Source organism: Scyliorhinus torazame, chromosome 18 (assembly GCF_047496885.1).
Source record: "Scyliorhinus torazame isolate Kashiwa2021f chromosome 18, sScyTor2.1, whole genome shotgun sequence".
In the NCBI taxonomy this organism is placed as follows: Eukaryota; Metazoa; Chordata; class Chondrichthyes; order Carcharhiniformes; family Scyliorhinidae; genus Scyliorhinus; species Scyliorhinus torazame.
The window spans coordinates 162,094,230-162,116,959 of NC_092724.1; the positions used below are offsets into that span (position 1 = coordinate 162,094,230).

Consider the following 22,730-nt stretch of genomic DNA (forward strand, 5'->3'; position numbering starts at 1 on the left):
ATTACTAACTTTCAAAATAGTCACAAGCAGAGTCTCACATCAGAACAGAAATCCTGGCGCAGACTTTCAACTTTTTGCCAGTGTAAAAACTGCAACGCGAGATGGTCAGCCAACAATGGAAATGTAAAAGAAAACAAGCAACGGATACGAAATGTCAGCTTTATGCCTATGCAGCAAGTTGAAAATCTAACAGTCAAGAGGCCAGCAGTCGATCACAGCAAAAACGTATTCGAAAACACCGATTCAGCACTGCAACATGGAGGTGAAATGACCAGGGGGGGGGTAAAATACACACCTTCCCATCCAAAATGGTTTCCCAAGTTGCTCTTTTCTTGCTCACAGGGCATTCATCCATTTCCTGCATGGCTACTTCATACTCCCCATCAAGGAGCTGCAACCGCCTGCAAATCAACACTGTTAGATTCACAGGACCACAACGATCTGTACAAATTCCGGTTACTAACAGTGACGACAGTGAGCAGTGTTTCCCACACATGGTTGAAGATAGACAACTCCTTTCGACTAATGGGATTTTAAAATTCAAAAACAAATGGGTGATGCAGTCAGTAATAACGTCTGCCACCCCCATGCTCAAATCAAATCCAGTTTTCTACTGATGCCGGCCCACCACGAGTAGTTTGATAATTCCACCCAGAAATAATGGGGATCCTGTAGATGTAGTATATCTGGACTTCCGGAAGGCGTTTGATAAGGTGCCGCAAAGAAGGTTAATTCACAAGGTGAGATCACATGGGATGAGGGATAATTTATTAGCTTGGATGGAAAACTGGTTGACGTACAGGAGACAGAGAGTCAGGATAAATGGGTCTTTTTCTGGATGACAAGATGTAACTAGTGGGGTGTCACAGGGTTCGGTCCTTGGGCCCCAACTATTTACAATCTATATTAACGACTTGGATACAGGGATAGAAGGTTCTATAGCCAAATTTGCAGAGGGCACAGGTGGGACAGTAAGTTGCAATGAGGAAATAAGAACCTTACAAATGGATAGATAGGTTAGGAGAGTGGGCCAAAATGTGGCAGATGGAGTTTCATGTGGATAAGTGTGAGGTCATGCATTTTGGTAGGAAAAAATGAAACGGCAACTTTCTAAATGGGGAGAGACTTTGGGGTGCTCCGATGCAGAAGGATCTGGGTGTCCTCATGCATGAATCACAGAAAACGAGCGTGCAGGTGCAAAGATAATAAGGAAAGCAAATGGAATATTGGCATTTATAGCAAAAGGAACTAACTACAAAGGTAAGGAAGTGCTGTGGCAACTGTACACGGCATTGGTCAGACCGCACCTGGAGTACTGTGCACAGTTTTGGTCCCCTTATTTGAGGAAAGATGTAGTGGCATTGGAGGCAGCTCAGAGGAGGTTCACTAGATTGATTCCAGAGATGAAGGGTTTGTCGTATGAGGAGATATTGAACAGTTTAGGCCTCTCTAGAGTTTAGAGGAATGAGTGGAGAACTAATTGAGGTATTCAAGATGTTAAAAGGTATGGATAAAGTAGACGTGGAGCTGATGCTTCCTCTTAAGGTCATAATCTTAAATTAAGGTCATAATCTTAGAACAAGAGGTGGCAAATTTAAAAAAGATTTAAGGGAAAACTACTTTTCCCAAAGGGTTGCGAATCTGTGGAATTTGCTTCCCCAGAGTGCAGTGGATGCAGGAACAACGAGTAAATTTGAGGAGTTAGACAGATTTTTGATTGGGAATGGGTTGAAAGGTTATGGAGAATGGGCAGGACGGTGGAGTTGAGGCCAGGATGGGATCAGCCATGATCACATTGAGGGCGAGGCTCGGGAGGCTAAATTGCCAACTCCCGCTCCTAGGTCATGTGTTCTAGGGAGGAGGTGCTCTGGCTGATTTCGCAATCCAGGTCTTGGCCTGTAACATTGTAGGTAGCAGATGAGGAACGTATCAGCCATGATAGAATGGTGGAGCAGACTCGATGGGCCGAATGGCCTAATTCTGCTCCTGTATCTTATGAACTTATCTTATGCAACTGGCATGTGTGTGGTGGGCGAAATTTACTGGAATGCTTGAAATACCCAATAAATCTGTGGAATGGCTGGCTCTCCAGCCGGGTCCATGCCCAGTAGAGGGGCTTCATTGTCCAGCAGTGAATGTATCCGCCCCCCCCCCCCGCAGCTATTTATCATACATCTGTCATTGCTTTCAATAGATCAACAACTCGAGTGATTTTGGCAAAACTGATTGCTCGAATATGGAGAGGCACAACTGAAAAATCATTTTTTAAAGAAGATGTCATGAGGAAGATTTACAATTATTAACCCCGAAAATTACGTTCTCTCCAATTGAAAATTCCACATTTGCTTACGCTCAAACTTGTGAAAACCTAAACTGAATTTGCACTGGAAACAGCCTATCCCCTCCTCTATTAGGTTCATACATTTCTAAATTCCATTATATTATACATGCACATTTTTCTATCCAGCATTAACAATAATTTCAGAAAATTAGACAAAGAAGAGAACTACTCCTATAGGACATGGGAGATCTGGGGCATTGCGGCAACGACTTTATGGTAGTCTTGAATAACAAACTATAAACAGAGATCACTACCTCAACATGCAAGCACAGCCAAAACTAATCTCATGTTCACCCAGAGGTGATGCACACATTCCCACAGCGATTGTCACACATCAAAAGCAGAAAACCCCGGGCTGATTTCACTCTCTCTGGCTCAGGGTTCAATAATTACCTCTGTGGACAGCAGCAAATTCAGTAGTGTTCTACATTCCTGCATGATGAATGCAATCTGCAAACTGAAGTAGTTTAAGCAGAATTTCAACACCATGATCACTTCCCTAGCAGTTAAAATGATGCTGATGGAGTTGAGTGGACAACCATTCAAGACTACTGCTAACCTCTTGGCTAAGTGCAAGTGCTTATGATCAATTTCTCCTTCATTAGATTTAGGAATAAATATTGCAAGAACTTGCTCTTCCTATGTTTTACACAGAAGCTTGCCAATCCAATGTATACTCAAAGAAAGCACTATTCAGCGTCCTTATGTGAGTAACCTATTAAAAAGGCAAGCACATAATAAACGCACGATGGCACACTGGTTAGCACTGCTGTCTGTGTGGGGTTTGCACGTTCTCCCAGTGTCTGCATGGGTTTCCTCCGGGTGCTCCAGTTTCCTCCCACAGTCCAAAGATGTACGGGTTAGGTGGATTGGCCATGCTAAATTACCCCTTAGTGCCCAAAGATGTGCAGGTTAGATTAGGGGATAGGGCGGGGTAAGTGTGCCTGGACAGGGTACGCTTTCAGAGGGTCGTTGCAGACTCGGTGGGCCGAATGGCCTCCTTCTGCGGTGCAGGGATTCTATGCTTTTATGATCTTTCCTTCGCAAAGGGGCTGTTTAGCACAAGGCTAAATCACTGGCTTTGAAAGCAGACCAAGGCAGGCCAGCAGCATGGTTCAATTCCCGTAACAGCCTCCCCGAACAGGCACCGGAATATGGCGACTAGGGGCTTTTCACAGTAACTCCATTGAAGCCTACTTGTGACAATAAGCGATTTTCATTTTTCATTTCAAATCAGACTAACTGCAGTACTTTCTATCAAAGACAGAAACTGTGTCTTTTATTTTAAAACGGACAAATATTCCAAAATATAGACAAAACATTAGGTAGCCATCCACAAAAACTACAGAGACCATGTCTTCCCAAGACAGTGCATCAATAAGCTTTCTTCCCAAGGACAGTCCCACAATGGAACAATCTGCCAAAGGAAATAGTCACAGCCAATCACTTCGGATCAAAACCCATCTTGAAATTGTGATTTATAAGTTTCTACATGCCTGGTTTAGCTTGTGCTACTCATGAATATGGAATGTAATACTAACATAATAATTTTTTTATTGTCCCAAGTAGGCTTGCATTAACACTGCAATGAAGTTACTGTGAAAAGCCCCTAACCGCCACATTCCAGCGAATGTTCGGGTACACGGCGGGAGAATTCAGAATTCTCAGCTGGTACGGGAATTGAACCCACTCTGCTGGCCTTGTTCTGCATCACAAACCAGCTGTCTAGCCCACTGAGCTAAACCAGCCCCTGGAAGTTAAAGCAGAATCAGAATACATACACCCCAGGGCGGCACAGTGGTTAGTACTGCTACCTCATGGGGCAGAGGACCCATGTTCCATTAAGGCCCACCGTCTGTGTGGAGTTTGCTCATTCTCCCAGTGTCTGTGTGGGTCTCACACCCACAACCCAAAAAGATGAGCAGCATAGGTGAATTAGCCACACTGATTTGTCCCTTAATTGGGAAAAAAAGAACTGGGTACTCTAAATTTATTTCAAAAAAATACATACACCCCTTTCACCTGGACTCCACACTGACAGCTTTGCTGTGTTCTTACCTATTTTTATCAAAGACGGTCATCTGAGCTACAAAGGTTTTCTCCCCATCATCTTTGTGAGACGAATTTCGCTTTCGCCTACTAGGAAGCTCATCTGTTACTTCTAAAAACAAAAGCCCCACATCAGAAGTGGTGATTTCAGTTACAATTCTGCCGTAATATCAGGTTATCAGAACAGCACGCTGATGCATTTGTTTCGAAGAACATGCATGTAAACCTTCCAGAAAAAGTTTAGTGTGACCATATTCAGTAGTATAGAAACTAAAATTGCATTAAATCATAATGCCCAGGAGTGCCTCCCAAAGGTGATAGGTGAAGATCAGACGGGGTTCATGAGAGGGAGGCAGCTCTTTTCAAACGTTAGAATGGTATTGAACGCCGTTATGGCACCGGCAGAAGGGAAGGAAACAGAGGTGGTTGTGGCATTGGACGCTGAGAAGGTGTTTGACCGGGTAGAATGGGGGTACTTGATGGCAGTTCTGGAGCGGTTTGGGATTGGACCAAAATTTGTGAACTGGGTAAAGCTACGATATAAGGAGCCGAGGGTGGATGTCCGCACAAATAACATCAGCAAGAGATACTTTTCTCTCCACCATGGGACTAGGCAGAGATGTCCCATGTCCCCCCTGCTGTTTGCACTCACGATTGAGCTGTTGGCCATCGCATTAAGAAGTTCGGGGGTATGGAAAGGAATAGTGCGGGGGGGGGGAAGAGAGAGAGAGAGAGAGAGAGAGAGAGAGAGAGAGAGAGAGAGAGAGAGAGAGAGAGAGAGAGAGAGAGAGAGAGAAGAGAGAGAAGAGAGAGAGAGCACAGGGTGTCCTTATATGCCGATGACTTGCTGTTATACGTGTCGGAACCGAGTGTGTCGATAGGGGGAATATTGGAGTTGCTTCGAGTGTTTGGGTCTTTCTTGGGGTATCGGGGCGGGGGTGGCTGCCATTCTGTAGGGCAGGGACTCACTTTAGGTACCTGGGGGTGCCCGCAAGGTGGGATGGTCTCCCTCTGTCACTGGCGGGTCGGGTACAGGCGGTTAAAATGAACGTGTTGCCGCGATTTCTGTTTATTTTTCAATGCCTGCCAATTTTCCTGCCAAAGGCTTTTTTCAGAGAGATTGAGGGAAGGATTACTTCGTTCATATGGGGAAGGAAGGTGGCCAGAGTTAGAAAGGTGCTGCTACAGAGGGGAAGGCAGGCAGGGGGTTTGGGTCTTCCGAACCTAATGTATTACTCCTGGGCAGTGAATGTGGAGAAGGTGCGGAGCTGGGTCAGAGGGGTTGATTCCCAGTGGGTCAGAATGGAGGAGAGTTTGTGTAGGGGGTCGGGACTGAAAGCACTGGCAACAGTGCCGCTCCCGAAAGCCCCGGGGAAATACTCAGGGAGTCCAGTAATAATAGCTTCATTGAGAATTTGGAGGCAGTTTCACCAACACTTCGGGTTGGGGGCAGAATTGCCGATTCGGGGGAACCACAGATTTCAGCCAGGGAGGTGGGATTGGAAATTTTCGGAAATGGGAGGAGAAGGGGATTAAGACACTAAAAGATTTGTTTCTTGGGGGTCGATTTGCAGGATTGAAGGAGCTGAAAGCGAAGTACAGGCTGGAACAGGGTAAATGTTTAGATACATACAGGTTCGAGATATTGCCAGAAAGGACATACAGAGCTTCCCGGTGGAGCCGTCGTCCACATTGCTGGAGGAGGTGCTGACGACAGGGGGACTGGAGAAGGGGGTAGTGTCGGTGGTTTACGGAGCTATTTTGGAAGAGGAGAAGGCACCACTGGAAGGGATCAAAGCAAAGTGGGAGGAAGAGTTGGGAGAGGATATAGAGGAGGGGTTCTGGTGTGAGGTGCTTTGGAGAGTGAATGCCTCCACCTCGTGCGCGAGGTTGGGGCTGATACAGCTGAAGGTGGTATACAGAGCACACCTCACAAGGGCGAGGATGAGCCGATTCTTTGAAGGAGTAGAAGATGTGGGTGAACGTTGCGGGTGGGCGGGGGGGGGGGCTAATCACGTTCATATGTTTTGGTCCTGTCAAAGTAGGGTAATTTCGAAAGTGGTGCACGTGAAACTGGACCCGGGCCCGTGGGTGGCCATATTCGGGGTGTCGGCCCAGCCAGGGTTGGAAACGGGTGCAGAGGCAGATGTTGTAGCATTCGCCTCGTTGATCACCCGAAGGCGGATCCTGATGGGTTGGAGAGCAACCTCTCCACCCTGTGCCCTGGCGTAGTGGGGGGACCTGTTGGAATTCTTGACTCTTGAGAAGGTTAAGTTTGAACTGAGGGGAAGGAAAGAGGGGTTCTACAATTCATGGACATTATTCATTATGCACTTTCAAGAAGTGGATAACATCGAACATTAGTTGGGGCATGTGGCTAGGAGGGTTATGGGGAGGGGGGCTGTGTGTGTTAATGGTGATTATGGGTGATCCCTAATTCCTTTTTTGTCATTTGTTTGTGTGAACATGCGGGCTAATGTTTGGGGTTTGGTGGGACGATGGGACCGTTGTTATTGATATGGGGATTGACATATTTGTTACTGATTACTGTTGGTGGGTGTAAATTTGGGAGAAAATGTGAAAAAGGAGGACAATTAAAAAAAAAAATTTATTTTAAAAGTCATAATGCCGGCAGCAAGTTCAACCCCATTTACCACAAAAAATTAATATGCTGCTTTCCAGGAGTTTGAATGGTCCTATGTGTGATACCTGTGCCTCAACAAGAACGAGTTATAAACTAGTTCTTCAGAACGTAATTACCGAACAACAGGCAGGCAAGAAACTGACATTTTAGTCTACTCCTGATCAGTATTGTGTCTAAGCTATTCAATAAGTCCAAGGCCAAGAAAAAAGTAATAAGGCTTATCCCTCAAGGAGGCGAGAGAACATAAGAGGTGGGAAACAGTCACCGAAAAACTGGCTGGCCCGTTTGATCATCACAGTTTCCCTGCTCCAAATTACACCCACTGTTGACTCCACACTGAATTACCAGAACAGAATCTGAATCTGTAAACATGCACACAAGTTCTTATTCCTGGTGGTGTCAAAAAGTGGTGGCAATATGCGTTTAAAGGGGCTGGTGAAATAGTGTGTTAAATGAAGTGCAGTGGCTCATACATTTGAGACAAGCCTTACTGAAAAGTAATAGTAAATTGATAGGCACTTAAAATGTTACAGCACGGGTGGCACGGTGGCTCACTGCTGCCTCGCGGCGCCGAGGACCAGGATTCGATCCCGACTCCGGGACTCTGTCTGTCTGGAGTTTGCACATTCTCCCCATGACTGCGAGGGTCTCACTCCCACAACCCAAAGATGCGCAGGGTAGGTGGATTGGCCACGCTAAATTGCCCCTTAATTGGGAACTTTAAATTTAAAAACATTTTTTTAAAAAAAAAATATTAAGAGAGACACCTGTATTCCTGAAAATTATATTAAACTAGTACTTATAACTTTAAATCCAAGTGCTCTAAATCACTGAAAATGTCTTCACTAAACTATGATTACTGGTGATCTTGACCAAAAAAGTTTACACCTGATTTCATGAAGACACCGACCCTTAGATCTGTGGTAGCGCTCACACTTGAAGCAGGAAACTCTATTAATTTCTACCAGAAAATTTATTGCCCTTTGAATAACCCCCAAAACAAAAGTGATCATTTATCTCCATCTTTTGGGGCCTTACTGTGCACAAATTGGCTGCCTGCTTTTCAAAAATAGTGACTGCAGTTCAAAACGACTTAATCTCAAGTGCTTCACAGCCAATTACGAAAAGTTCTCTATAAAGGTAAAATCTTATTCACTTTTGCAATTTCAAACGTAAGATGGTTTCAATAATGTAATGAACAGCAACATAGAGAATTTGAAGTAACATTTCAACAGTTCCTTCAACAAGAAAGGTTTCAGCTTCCAAACAAAGGCACGAACAATTATTGCAGAAAAGAAAGATGACATTCAAGTTTTATGAATAAGCAGAATGTTAATGATTTAGTACAGACCAAAGTTTCAATGCTAATAATTTACTAAACCTTCAGCTGGAATGAATATCCAATCCCAGCCTCATGAGAAGCCATACTTACCAATATTTTCATTGATCTCTCCATTGGTCAGTCCATTCACTTCCCTCCTGCCCGGACGGGTCACTCTGAACAGCAATGAATAGGATTTCACCATATGGCTGTTGCTAGGTTCAAACTCGTTGCTAGGGACTGCTAGAGAAGGACAATTGCCTGGTTTGGATTGGCTGTTGTCTGGGTTCAAAGGCACCTGCTTTTTACCTGTAGGCACTTGCTTGATAGGGCAACTAACATCCTTGAAAAGAGACAAAAAGTTAGTGAACTATCTGCACAAATTGCAACAACACTTGCAAAAATAAAATTACATACTTAAAGCTCAACTATCAAACCAAGGCTGCAAAGGCAGCAGCCGTGATAAATGTTTTGAGCAAGTGATTTATTGCGGACAACCAATCTTCAATTCTGAAATCCCCAATACGATAGCGTGGGCGGGGGTGGATGGGTAAACAGGAGGAGGAGAGAATGCCCAAAATATTCAAGCACATAGAATTGTTCCTTTTTCCAATGATATCAGACGTGACTAGTCAGTTAGGCACGGTTCTTAAAACAAGTACGGAAACATTTACCCTGTCTGGCCTACATGCGACTCCTTGCTCAACAATATGGCTGGCTCTTAATTGCTGTCTGCAAGCCACTCAACTGTTTCAAGGTGGCTCACAACTATATCCATACTAGGTCGACCAATAAATGCTGGCCTTGCCAATGTCGTCCCCATTCTATTAATGAATACCAGAGACACCGGAAAGTAGCACACCATCTTCACATTCAGCAATTTAAAAAGAGGGGAAATCATCTGGTTTTCTTGCTTCTCCTCACTTCTGCAACATCTGTCAGAAAACACATTTGTAGTGACAAGGGTTGAAGACTGCTTTGGGATTGGCTTTGACAACATTTTAAGCTCATACACAAAGAAGCACTTGGAACAAGTACCAGGGGGATATTGGCATCCATAAAAGTGTATCGCAGCAAGAGTTGGTGCATTCAGCAAATTATGAGAAAAAACGTGATTGAAACAGCTTTGTCATTTTGCTGAATGGTTCAATTTCATAATCAGAACTGTTACAGCGCAAGAGGCCATTCAGCCCATGTGTCTGCAACATAATAATAACCGCTGATTGTCACAAGTAGGCTTCATTGAAGTTACTGTGAAAAGCCCCTAGTCGCCACATTCCGGCGCCTGTTCGGGGAGGCCGGTACGGGAATTGAACCTGCGCTGGTCTTGTTCTGCACTACACGCCAGCTGTTTAGCGTACTGTGCTCCCTCCAAATGAGCATTGTCATTCCCCTACACCTTGTTTCTATACAAGTAATCGAAGGCCCTTGCCTCGATTGAAGATTTAAACAGAAGTTTAAACAATTATCTGAAGTCAGTTTAAATACCTTTAAATTATTAAAGCCACACGCATTAGGGCAGCACGGCGGCACAGTGGTTAGCACTGCTGCCAAGGCGCTGAGGATCCGGGTTCGAATCCCGGCCCTTGGTCACTGTCCGTGTGGAGTTTGCACATTCTCCCCGTGCCTGCGTGGATTTCACGCCCACAACCCAAAGATGTGCAGGGTATGTAAATTGTCGACACTAAATTGCCCCTTAATTGGAAAAAAATAATTGGGTAGTCTAAATTTAAACAAAATAAAAAGCCACACGCATTAAAGCAACTTTGCCTCCGATTATGGTGACTTCAGATAATTGTGTAGTTGAAACTTCTGTTTAAATGTTCAATCGAGGCAAGGGCCTTCGATAATTTGAATAGAAACAATCAATCCATTGAGGAAACTCCCTCCCTGAACTGCCAGAAAGTCAAGTCAAGCAAAACATTATATTTTGTTATTTATCCTCAAGTACCTTCACCAGAATTGGAGATTAAGTTTATAAAGCTGTTCCAGTTTCCACTACCCAATATACAATGATACAAGCATCCCAGGTTAAGGTAATTAAAGATCTCTATACTCTACCTTACGTTTTTTGTGACAGACTTTAACAAGTAGCACCTCCAGGGATACAGAATTTTGTTCGTTCTCTGAGTTTTGAGATGGCTTTTCTACAAAAAAGATTCAAAGAGAGTTAAAAGTTCCAATTCATTAAGATACAAAGCAATTTCATCTAAATATGGTACTATTCTAAGATTTATCTCCGAGGAAAGACTAAAAGTAGCTTATGCTACTGAAATATATCATTCAAGTGGAATTAAAACAGGAATTTGTTCTGGGGGGGTGGTGGCGTAGTGGTATTGTCACCGGACCAGTGATCCAGAGACTCAGAGTACAAATCCTGCCACTGTGGCAGGTGAAATTTGAATTCAATTAATAAACAAAATCTGGAATTAAAAGTCTAGTGATAACCATGAAACCACTGTCGTTTATCATGGGGAGAATGTACAAACTCCTCACGGACAGTGACCCAGAGCCAGGATCAAACCTGGGACCTCGGCGCCGTGAGACAGCAGTGCTAACCACTGCGCCACCGTGCTGCCCACCATGGAACCATTGTCAATTGTCGTAAAAACCCATCTGGTTCAGAACTATTTTAGATTACAACATGTTGATTACTCAGTGGCAAATTCAGAGCAGGAAATCTGCCCTACAGCAATGTGGTTGACTCTTAACTGCCCCTCAAGGGCAAATAGGGATGGGCAATAAATGCTGGCACAGCCTGCGACGCCCATGTCCCACAAATGAATTTTAAAAATGTTGCACCACAGATCAGGACACCAGGTCAGACCTGCCATTCCACAGCAAATTAAATTTCAGCTGAACCATAAGGACACAGGAGCAGAATTAGGCATTCAGCCCATCGAGTCTGCTCCACCATTCAATCATGGCTGATCTCCATTTTTCTCCAATCTTCCTTCTCCCCATAACCCATAAACTGTCAATCGGTTTTAAATGTAAGGCTGGCACTTGCACACATACAAAAAAGAAAGTCACCATGATCACCCCTCTTGCAACTCCAATCTGAACTGTAGAGAGATATTGGCAAAGTAACAAGTTCCCTGTATATCTCTTTGCCCGGGTGATGCTGTAACCTGGGAGGCCACAAACTATTTTAGATTATAATATGCTGACTACTCAGTGGCAAATTTAAAGCAGGACTGCCCAATTTAATGCTGAAATAAAAGATATAGGGCGCGATTCTCCACTCCCGCGGCGGTTGGGAGAATCGCCTGGGCCGCCAAAATTTCCCGCGATGCCGGTCCGACGCCCTCCCGCGATTCTCCCAAGCGGCGGGAACGGCCCCGTCGAGTTCCGCGGGCCGGAGAATCACCCGAGACACCCAAAATGGCGATTCTCCGGCACCCCTGCTATTCTCAGGCCCGGATGGGCCGAGCGGCCAGCCCAAAACGGCGGGTTCCCCCCGGCGCCGTCCACACCTGGTCGCTGCCGTCGGGAACAGCGCGGGAACGCTTGGGGGGTGGGGGGGGGGGGATCCTGCACTGGGGGGTACCTCAAATGTGGGGTGGCCCGCGATCGGTGCCTACCGATCGCCGGGCCGTCCTCTCTGAAGGAGGACCTCCTTCCTTCCGCGGCCCCACAAGATCCGTCCGCCATCTTCTTGCGGGGCGGACTCGGAGAGGACGGCAACCACGCATGCGCGGGTTGGTGCTGGCCAACCCGCGCATGTGCGGGTGACGGCAGTTATGCGGCGCCGGCCGCGTCATGTATGCAGCGCCACCTTTAAGCGGCGACAAGGCCTGGCACGTGTAGATGACGCGGCCCAGCTCCTTGCCCATTATCGGGCCCTGAATCGGTCGGGATAGGGGCCGTTTCGCACCGTCGTGAACCTCGACGGCGTTCACGACGGCGTGGGTACTTCGGTGCGGGAGTGGAGAATCCCTCCCATAATGACACTGCATTCCATTCTGAACTAATTCTTAACACCAGGAAGTTTCAAGTGCAAATTATTATACTTTAGATTACATTTGCAGACCTCTGCAATTGCTGCAATGGATTTAAATCTGCAGAAATAAAGAACAGCTTTATTAGGAGCAGAGAGTGAAAAGGACACAGCTACCCATTAGAAGCAAGGGAATGATACAACATTTAATAACACTATTGAGAACTAATTTATATTTAACACAACACTTTAAGAGAGAATTTGTCAAATACTTTTCCAATGAGCAAGTTGGGCCACAGAGAAGGACATGGAGTATAATTGCAGGTCTGTATATAATTAGCTTAATTAAGGCAAAGTAACTGTAGGGACATTAAGAAATTGCCCACTTATTTATAACAGGTTAAGCTCTGCCAGAACTTGATGGACATACAAGGAAAGCTTGAGCTTGGTTAACACACCTGTGTTTAAAACCTCTGGCAGCATTCTGTCCAGTGTCAGACGTGAATGACGACAATTAAATGGGATAGGGAGTAACTACCAGTTCAGGTCACCATATGGGCACAGGGAAACAGATATCGGCTCAGATAAATGGGGTATGTCATCATGCAAAAGGGCCCAGCCTACCATTAGGAAATAGACACATTCAGTGGGTTGACTTCTCAACTGTAGCATAGGTCATATGGTTAACTGACCAGACAGGGTGGGTAAAGACAACCTGGTCTACGAATGCCGGATATACTTTCTTATGGCTGAAAGATAAAGATGTTGCATACACAGTTCGGTACGTCATTAATGATTACTTAGTATACCATACATCACTGCTCTGCTGAGCCGCTTAAATGACCGCGAGCGGGGGAGTCGTTGAAGTCACAAAGCTACTGCCAAGGGAAAGACTGTTCAACAATTGATTAAGAACCTGGAGCTTAACTTTGTGCTGCAGGAGTTATAACTAAACTTGTCCAGGGAAATCAGATTAATATTTCCCCAATGCACTCAAGTTCCTTCACCCTTTGGATCAACTCTCAAGACACACAGCAGATCCTGCATGCCTGGATTTGTGATCAGAGTATCGGTTTACTGGAAACCTGTGACAAACAATGTGCATCTTATCACAATGGAGCACCACTCTGCAAATATACAAGGTCAACCAGGGCGGCACCTGGCTCAGTGCCTATGGCGCTGAAGACCCAGGTTCGAATCCTGGCCCCGGGTTACTGTCCGTGTGGAGTTTGTACATTCTCCCCGTGTCTGCGTGGGTTTCACCCCCACAACCCAAAGATGTGCAGGTAGGTGGATTGGCCACGCTAAATTGCCCCTTAATTGGAACAAAAAATAATTGGGTACTCAAGTTATTTTTTTTTTTTTTTTTAAATAAAAATATACAAGCTCAACCAAAACTGCCTTGATTCACAAAGCAAGAATGTTGACACATTACAATACCAACTGGAAACCTCCTTTAGTTAAATACTACTGTTGGTTGTTCACTTTGTTGCCCATTTTATTCATTGGTTTCTACCACATTATTCTTTTGCCATCATCTCCCCACATTTCCTGCAGATGTCTAAGATATTGACACCAGTCACTTTTCTGCCTTCTTCCACTGAGGAAACAGTAGCATATTAAATTGCACATTGGTGGGCCTGACTCTGTACTCTTACCCTCATACATCATCTACTTTCATGGGTCATGGGATAGCGATCCAAACTTCTTTTTTTAATTCCAGGAGCACCAATACTACGGAGGATCTGGCTGAACCAAACATAAACTTCATGGCTCAGCTACTCACTGCCTTAACCAACAAAACAGTTGCAAAAACTTACTTAACTTGTCTTTAAGAATTGTTCGTCAACTTCCCAAAGGAATACACGAACACCGTCGAACTGAATGCAGTTTTATATGGAAAACAATTATAGAAACTGGCAGTTTAGTTACAAAATGGCACTATAGACGGCTACTTTCAGACCATACATAACAGATGGGATTTAATTCCAGCCACGTGGCAAGTCCATATTCTAAAGTTACCAATCATAAGGGAATTAAGAAATTCATTTACTCCCAGTAAGCTAACCAGACGACATGTTAATAAATAGTGGGCTTGTTCTGTTTAATACCACGAGTGAGACACCTGTACAGCTATGCATCATATTTTCATTTGCCATACAGTAAAGTTGGTTAAACATGACATGGTTAGCATGAAAACAATGATAGAAAAATGAAGCAGCTCTCCTCCATCTGCCTCCACAAAACAGATGAGGAGACATATTAGACAAAGACACAGTAGGCGGAATGGTATGGGATTGCAATCTATTACTAATTGAGCAATACCACTTAACCAGCAACTTCCCTGTATCCAACAGTATAACCAACATACATACCGTTTTTATGGAAGAAACCAGTAAATGTAAGTTGCAGATGAGCTGTCAAACTGGAGAGAAATTGAAAAAATTAATTTCCTTGCAGCTCAGGAATGTTTGTACACAAGCAGCAACTCATTACATAACACAGCCACTCAGTGCAATCCACCTTACAAGGTGATTCACCTTTGCAATAGCACCAACAGCTGGCTTTGCAACTCTTAACTTGATACTGACAGGGTTCTGCACTCACTCTACATAACCAATTACAAGTACATTTGGCAAGTATAAAAAATAATTATAGTTAGTAGTTTAATAAGAACTCCAGATAAATTCCTGTGAATTTAGTTGCCCTATCTACCGAATGTACACATCACAAAGGAACAGGCTGGCCTCAAGCAATGAGGTCAGTCACACTGGCCAGATGCCAAGGTAGGAAAGTTTAGGTACTGAAGGGGTTAGCTTTGGTCCAATCGCACATGCTTCATAGTGTAGATTTAACTACTTCATAGGAAGGTGGTGAACACGTGGAACAGACTGTCCAGTGAGCAGTGGAGATATGATATATAGACAAATGCCGGACAGAGTTTTCTTGTTTTTAAACAAAATAAATAAATTTACGGTTCAAGAGAATATACTATATGATTGTTTAACCAAAGAGGAGCTAGTCGAGTCGCAAGTCTTTTTCCAAGTTTCAATACTGAACAAGCCAATTGTCCATTAAGTTTTATCAAGTCCTGATCAAAATAATAATAATAATATTATAATCTTTCCTTGTGTCACTAGTAGGCTTACATTAACACTGCAATGAAGTTTACTGAAAATCCCCTACTCGCCACACTTGGCGCCTGCTTGGGTACAGAGGGAGAATTCAGAATGTCCAATTCACCTAACAAGCACGTCTTTCAGGACTTGTGGGAGGAAACCGGAGAATGTGCAGACTCCGCACAGACAGTGACCCAAGCCGAGAATCAAACCCGGATTCCTGGTGCTGTGAAGCAACAGTGCAAACGTATGCCTTTATTCACATTTCCATTCTTGTCCTTCCTTGGTTTTCCGCAAATTCACCTTCATAACAGCTCTCCATCTGGACTTCCTTTTCCACCTTTGCATCCAGAATCATTAGTTTGAGGAAAATTAACTTAAATACACTGTATAGTTTACAGTAATGAAAACTGTAAAATTAACAGTGAGGAAAACTGGATTGGATCTTGACCCACTTTTGATTATTAAAAACAAAATCAGCGCATGGATCACGCTTTCAAATCACCACCCTACCAGAAGGATATGGAGGCCTTTGTAGAGAGTGTAGAGGAGGTTTACCAGGATGTTGCCTGGTCTGGAGGGTGTTGGCTATGCGGAGAGGCTGAATAGACTTGGACTGTTTTCATTAGAACGACGGAGGTTGAGGGATGACCCGACAGAGGTCTACAAGGTTATGAGGGGCATGGATAGACACACTTTCCCAGGGTGGAGGGGTCAATCACCAGGGGGCATAGGTTTAAGGTCCGTGGGGCAAAGTTTAGAGGCGATGTGCAAGGCAGTTTTTTTTTTTTTTTTTACACAGAGGGTGGGGAGTGCCTGGAACGCGTTGCCAGGGGAGGTTGTGAAGCAGATACATTAACAGCACTCAAAAGGCATCTTGACAAATACATGGATGGGATGGGCATAGGGGGATACGTCACTAGGAAGTGAGAAGGCTTTTGGCCACGGGTGGTATCATGACCGGTACAGGCTTGGAGGGTCGAAGGGCCTATTCCGGAGCTGTATTGTTCTTTGTTGAATGACGAGACGCAAATTTCTGGAGTGTACTTCCAAGCTCCAAATTGATTCGTTCAGATCAAGAAAATTTGTTTCAGCAATGGTGTGATGCATGCAGAAAATTTAATTCTCTGCTACAAACTTTCTCTACTTACCCCAAAGCATTAACACGAGGGGTACAGTTCACACATATATTACACACACATATTTGACAGAAAGCATTAACAGTCTCCAGGCTGAAGATATCACAGCCATATCTGTCCTTGCACATCATGAACATGTTCAGGGGGGCACAGTGGTTAGCGCTGCTGCCTCAAGGCACCGAGGACCAATGTTCGATCCTGGCCCCGGATCGCTGTCTGTGTGGAGTTTGTGCATTCTCCACGTGTCTGTGTGGGTCTCACCCCCATAACCCAAAGATGTGCAGGGTAGGTGGATTGGCCACGCTAATTTGCCCCTTAATTGGAAATATTTCTTTTTAAATGAACATGTTCAATTTTGTCCAGGGAGATTGCTTAGGTTCCACAACAAAATGTCTAGTTTTCAGCCTATTGCCAGAAGGACAAAATAATTTTTAATCACTGATGCATTATTGCACAACCTCAGACCTACTAATTATGTAATGTATTTTTTAAACTGACAGCAACAACCAGAACAATGCTCTATTTTCAAGGGCTAATTAATTGCTAATTACTAGAGACAAAGGGAATTTCAGCCAATCTATTTTTTAAAATAAGCAATTACCTCATATCGTAAAAATGTTTCAGTTACACACAATATGGCAATGAAATGGGAACATTTGGCAACAGAAAACTAAAAAAGTATGTCAAGCTTTTTTAAAAAGCAATCCCACCAGCATTTTCAATTAGTGGGGATAATTCAGAATTTGATTATACCCTGGAGTGGTTCATCATTAAGCTACATTTTTGCTATTCAAAATTACAAAACATAATTTCTAGCTTAAAAACATTTGACCTGAAAAATAATGGGTCAGATGTGTTTGAGACCACAATTTGAATCAAGTTTTCAGAAATAAAACTGGCAATTGCTAGCTACAAAATATTACATGTGGAGAATGATCAAACATAATGTATTATGTATAACAAAGGAAAATTATTCCCCAATTCTCCAGAGTTGCAGCCTATATATACACTGTTCCCACTGGTCGTTAATTAACTCCTGACTGAGGGGCTTGCCAGCCGATTAAGCACATTTTGCCACACGACAGATTTGGCAAGCCAATGGTTGAATGGTTCCTTCGCTTGACAACCTGTTCTCGCTCTCTCCCCACCGCCAACTATTTTCGATCACCTCTGCAGATAGCTGGTGGAAAACACTATATTGATCCAATGACAGTAGGCTGGATGTACTGGTAAAGTTCCAGTGAATTAAGGGTCAAGCAACACCTCATAACAAAATGCACAATATTTTCACGAGTTATAAAACCAACTTACCTGGGAGATTCCTGCTCTCCCCTCATCTTCTCCACTTTGGCCAACATATCGTTCACTTTAAAGGTTTTCCTGCAGAAATTTAAAAAATATATATGTATTTAGCATCAGCTGTTGGCACAGAAAGTTAACAAGGCTACTAAATCTTGAAGGTGAAACTTCTACCAATTACTGTATTCACCACTCCACTTTTGTTCGCCAGTTTGAACAGTGCCACTTGAAAGAAAAGTACTTCCATTTATATAGTGCCTTTTGTGGCCACAGGACGTGCCAAAGTGCTTTATGGCCAACAAGTAATTCTGCAACAAAGGAAACAAGGTGGCCAATTTCTCCATGGCCAACTCCCTAAAAAGTGTGATGCCCCGACAATGTTGCAGGCCACAATTTCGCTGAGTCTGAAGCGGGACAAGAAGCCGGAGCTGTTTGGGTCCTCCAGGCCGATATCCCTGTCGAATGTGGATGCCAAATTGCTGGCCAAAGTTTTGTCCTCCAGGATTGAGGATTATGTTTCGGACGTTATTGGGGAGGACCAGACAGGGTTTGTTAAGGGTAGGCAGTTGGTGGCCAATGTAAGAAGGTTGTTAAACGTGATCATGATGCCCCCGGAAGGTAGGGAAGTGGAGGTTGTGATCGCAATGGATGCAGAAAAGGCTTTTGAACAGGTAGAATGGGATTATCTGTGGGAGGTGCTGGGACGGTTTGGATTTGGGCGGGGCTTTATTGACTGGGTCATGTTGCTGCATCAGGCTCCTGTGGCAAGCGTACGGATGAATAGGACAACATCGGAATATTTTAGACTGCACCGGGGGACGCGACAGGGATGCCCCCTCTCCCCACTGTTGTCCGCGCTAGCTATAGAGCCGTTGGCAATTGCTCCGAGAGCCTCAAGAAGCTGGAGGGGGCTGGAGCACAGAGTCTCACACTATGCAGACAATCTGCTTCTGTATGTATCGGACCCAATTGAGGGGATGGAAGAAATCATGAGGATTCTAGGGGGATTTGGCCGGTTTTCGGGGTATGTTTTCAGGGTACAAGCTAAATATGGGGAAAAGTGAGATGTTTATGGTCCAGGCGAGGGGGCAGGAGAGGCGATTGGGGGAGCTGCCGTTTAGATTAGTAGGGGGAAGCTTTAGGTACCTAGGCATTCAAGTGGCGCGGGAATGGGACCGGCTGCATAAATTAAATCTGACCCTGAGGTGGGACGCGCTTCCGTTGTCACTGGCTGGGAGGGCGCAGACGGTGAAGATGACGGTCCTCCCGAGATTCCTGTTCCTGTTTCAATGTCTCCCCATCTTTATTTCACGGTCCTTTTTTAAACGGGTCAACAAAGTGGTCACTAGCTTTGTTTGGGCAGGAAAGACCCTGTGAGTAAGGAAGGTAATGCTTGAGCGGAGTCGGGGAGAGGGCGGGCTGGTGCTGCCAAATTTTAGTAACTATTACTGGGCAGCGAATATAGCCATGATCAGGAAGTGGGTGGTGGGGGAGAGGTCAGCATGGGAGCATATGGAGGCGGCTTCATGCAAGGGCACCAGTCTGGGGGCGTTGGTAACTGCGCCTCTGCCGTTCCCGCCGGCGCGGTATTCCACCAACCCCGTGGTGATGGTGGCCCTGGGAGTCTGGGGGCAATGGAGGAAGCATGTGGGAGCAGAGGGAGCATCGGTCTGGTCTCCAATCTGTAATAATCACCGGTTTGCCCCGGGAAGTATGGATGGGGGGTTTCAGATATGGCAGAGAGCAGGGATTGAGAGGATGGGGGATATGTCTATAGAGGGGAGCTTTCAGAGTATGAGGGCGCTGGAGGAGAAGTTTGGGTTGGCGAGGGGAAACAAATTCAGGTATCTGCAGGTGCGGGATTTCATACGTAAATAGGTGTCAACCTCCCCGCTCCTACCGCTAAGGGGGATTCAGGACAGGGTAGTTTCCAGAGGGTGAGCAGGAGAAGGGAGCGTCTCTGACATTTACAAGGAACTTATGGAGTCAGAGGAGACGCAGACCGAGGAGCTGAAGCGCAAGTGGGAGGAGGAGCTGGGAGGAGAGCTAGAGGATGGTCTATGGGCGGACGCGTTGAGTAGAGTCAACGCGTCCGCAACATGTGCCAGGCTCAGCCTGATACAATTCAAGGTCGTTCATCGGGCTCACACGACAGTGGCCCAGGTGAGCAGATTCTTTGGGGTGGAAGATAGGTGTGCAAAATGTGCGGGAGGACCAGCGAACCATGTCCACATGTTCTGGGCATGTCTGAAGCTCAGAGGATTTTGGTAGGGGTTTGCAGATGTCATGTCCACGGTGTTAAAAACAAGGGTGGCGGGCAGCACGGTGGCGCAGTGGGTTAGCCCTGCTGCCTCACGGCGCCGAGGTCCCAGGTTCGATTCTGGCTCTGGGTCACTGTCCTTGTGGAGTTTGCACATTCTCCCAGTGTTCGCGTGGGTTTCACCCCCACAACCGAAAGATGTGCAGGGTAGGTAGATTGGCCACACTAAAATTGCCCCTTATTTGGGAAAAAATGAATTGGGTACTCTAAATTTGTTTTTGTTTTTTTAAAATCAAGGGTGGCACTGAGTCCAGAGGTGGTGATTTTCGGGGTGTCGGAAGACCCGGGAATCCAGGAGCAGAAAGATGCAGAATTTCTGGCCTTTGCTTCCCTGGTAGCTCGGAGATGGATACTATTATACTATTAGCTTGGAAGGACTCAAAGCCCCCGAAGTTGGAGACCTGGCAATCGGACATGGCTAGCTTTCTCTATTTGGAGAAGATCAAGTTCGCCTTGAGAGGGTCAGTTAGGGTTCGCCCGGAGATGGCAACCGTTCGTCGGACTTCTTCGTGGAAAATTAATCGTCAACAGGGGGGGGGGGGGGGGGGGGGTAGTTTAGCTTAGAGTAGGGGGTTAATAAAGGTGGGACATGTAAGGGAGGGAGACGGCTTTTGCACTATGTTTATAGTTTCATGTACATGGTTTATTTTGTTGTTGCTATTATACCAAAAATACCTCAATAAAATGTTTATTTAAAAAAAAAACACTGACAAGTTTCACACCTTTTAAAATATATCCTGCTTTCCTATTCTTATGACCAAAAAGTGAATAATTTCACACTTCCCTCCATTATACGCAGACTTGTTGACCACTTACCTTCTATATCTCCTTGCAGCCGGTCCCTCCTCACCGCTTGCCTTCCCACCGAGCTTGGTATCATCAGCAAGCTTTGATACATTACTCACCTCTTCATCCAAGTCATTTGTGTGGATTGTAAATAGCTGAGGCCCCAGCTCTGATCCTTGAACTCCACTATAACTACCTGCTGACTTGAAAAGGCCCCATTTTATGCCCATTCTCTGCTTAGTTAATCAATTCTCTATCCATGCTAAAATGTTGCCTCCAACTCCATGAGCCATCTTGCCGATTAACTTCTGACAGCTTATTGAATGCCCTTTGGAAATCCAGCTACACGACATCTACCAGTTGCCCATTATGTACCCTACTAGTTACACCCTGAACAAAACTCTAACCTGTCAAGACAGGATTTTCCATAAGACATAGGAGCAGAATTAGGCCACTCGGCCCATCAGGTCTGCTCCGCCATTCAATCATGGCTGATATTTTTCTCATTCCCATTCTCCTTCCTTCTCCCCATAACCCTGATCCCCTTATTAATAAAGAACCTGTCCATCTCTGTCTTAAAGACACTCCACAGCCTTCTGCGGCAAAGAGTTCCACAGATTCACCACCTTCTGGCTGAAGAAATTAGTCTTCATCTCGGTTTTAAAGGATCGTCCCTTCAGTCTGAGATGGTGTCCTCTGGTTCTAGTTCTGCCTAGAAGTGGAAACATCCTCTCCACATCCACTCTATCCAGGCCTCGCAGTGTCCTGTAAGTTTCAATAAGATCTCCCCTCATCCTTCCAAACTCCAACGAGTGCAGACCCAGAGGCCTCAACCGTTCATCTTACGACAAGTTCTTCATTCCAGGGATCATTCTTGTGAACCTCCTCTGGACCGTTTCCAGGACCAGCACATCCTTGCTCAGTTACAGGCCCAAAATCACTCACAATACTCCAAATGGTGCCTGTCCAGGGCGTGTTACAGCCTCAGAAGTACATCCCTGCTCTTGTAGTCTAGTCCTCTTGACATGAATGCTAACATTGCATTTGCCTTCCTAACTGCCGATTGAACCTGCACGTTAACCTTAAGAGAATCTTGAACAAGGACTCCCAAGTCCCTTTGTGCTTCTGATTTCCTAAGCATTTCTCCATTTAGAAAATAGTCTATGCCTCCATTCCTCCTTCCAAAGTGCATAACCTCACACTTTTCCACATTGTATTCCATCTGCCACTTCTTTGCCCACTCTCCTAGCCTGTTCAAGTCCTTCTGCAGCCAGCCCCCTGCTTCCTCAATACTACCTGTCCCTCTACATATCTTTGTATCATCTGCAAACTTAGCAACAGTGCCTTCAGCTCCTTCTGCCAGGTCGTTTAGTAAAAGAGAGATTAAAATCATCCACAAGTACAGGGACCAGTAATCAGCTTACCTAAATATTATTGTTCCTTAACTCGACTACTTCCAGCTTAACAGGTTAATGTAAATTTTCATCTTTAGTCTCAAGCAGAAAGTTTGAGTTCTAAACCTCGTAACCCGTAACACTGACTGCAACTGTGGTGCTAAGAAATGCTGCAACCATACAACTTTTGAAATAAGAATAGAGATTGAATTTGATTACTTATTGTTCAGTAGCAAAACACAACTATTTCAGAAAGAGATGGTTGGAGCACAGGAACTGCTTTACAGAACAAACCAAGAAGCAGGGAGGTGCCAAAAGACACCACTGATTGGAGAATGTATTTAACTTGCACTTATATAAGGAGGTTCAGTTATAACT

At 44.9% G+C, this 22,730-nt stretch overlaps 1 protein-coding gene across 1 annotated transcript in view; it reads right to left on the bottom strand.

Moving 5' to 3' along the window:
- The window catches only part of suz12b (SUZ12 polycomb repressive complex 2 subunit b), an 82,445-nt gene that overhangs the window by 24,181 nt on the left and 35,534 nt on the right, over positions 1 to 22,730 (bottom strand). Inside the window, exons 4-9 of the mRNA XM_072483796.1 lie at positions 17,865 to 17,933; positions 14,671 to 14,720; positions 10,417 to 10,502; positions 8,467 to 8,698; positions 4,400 to 4,502; positions 296 to 401 (exon numbers count right to left, since the gene is read on the bottom strand). Coding sequence (XP_072339897.1) covers positions 296 to 401; positions 4,400 to 4,502; positions 8,467 to 8,698; positions 10,417 to 10,502; positions 14,671 to 14,720; positions 17,865 to 17,933 — 646 coding nt within the window. The remainder of the gene's footprint in view (positions 1 to 295; positions 402 to 4,399; positions 4,503 to 8,466; positions 8,699 to 10,416; positions 10,503 to 14,670; positions 14,721 to 17,864; positions 17,934 to 22,730) is intronic.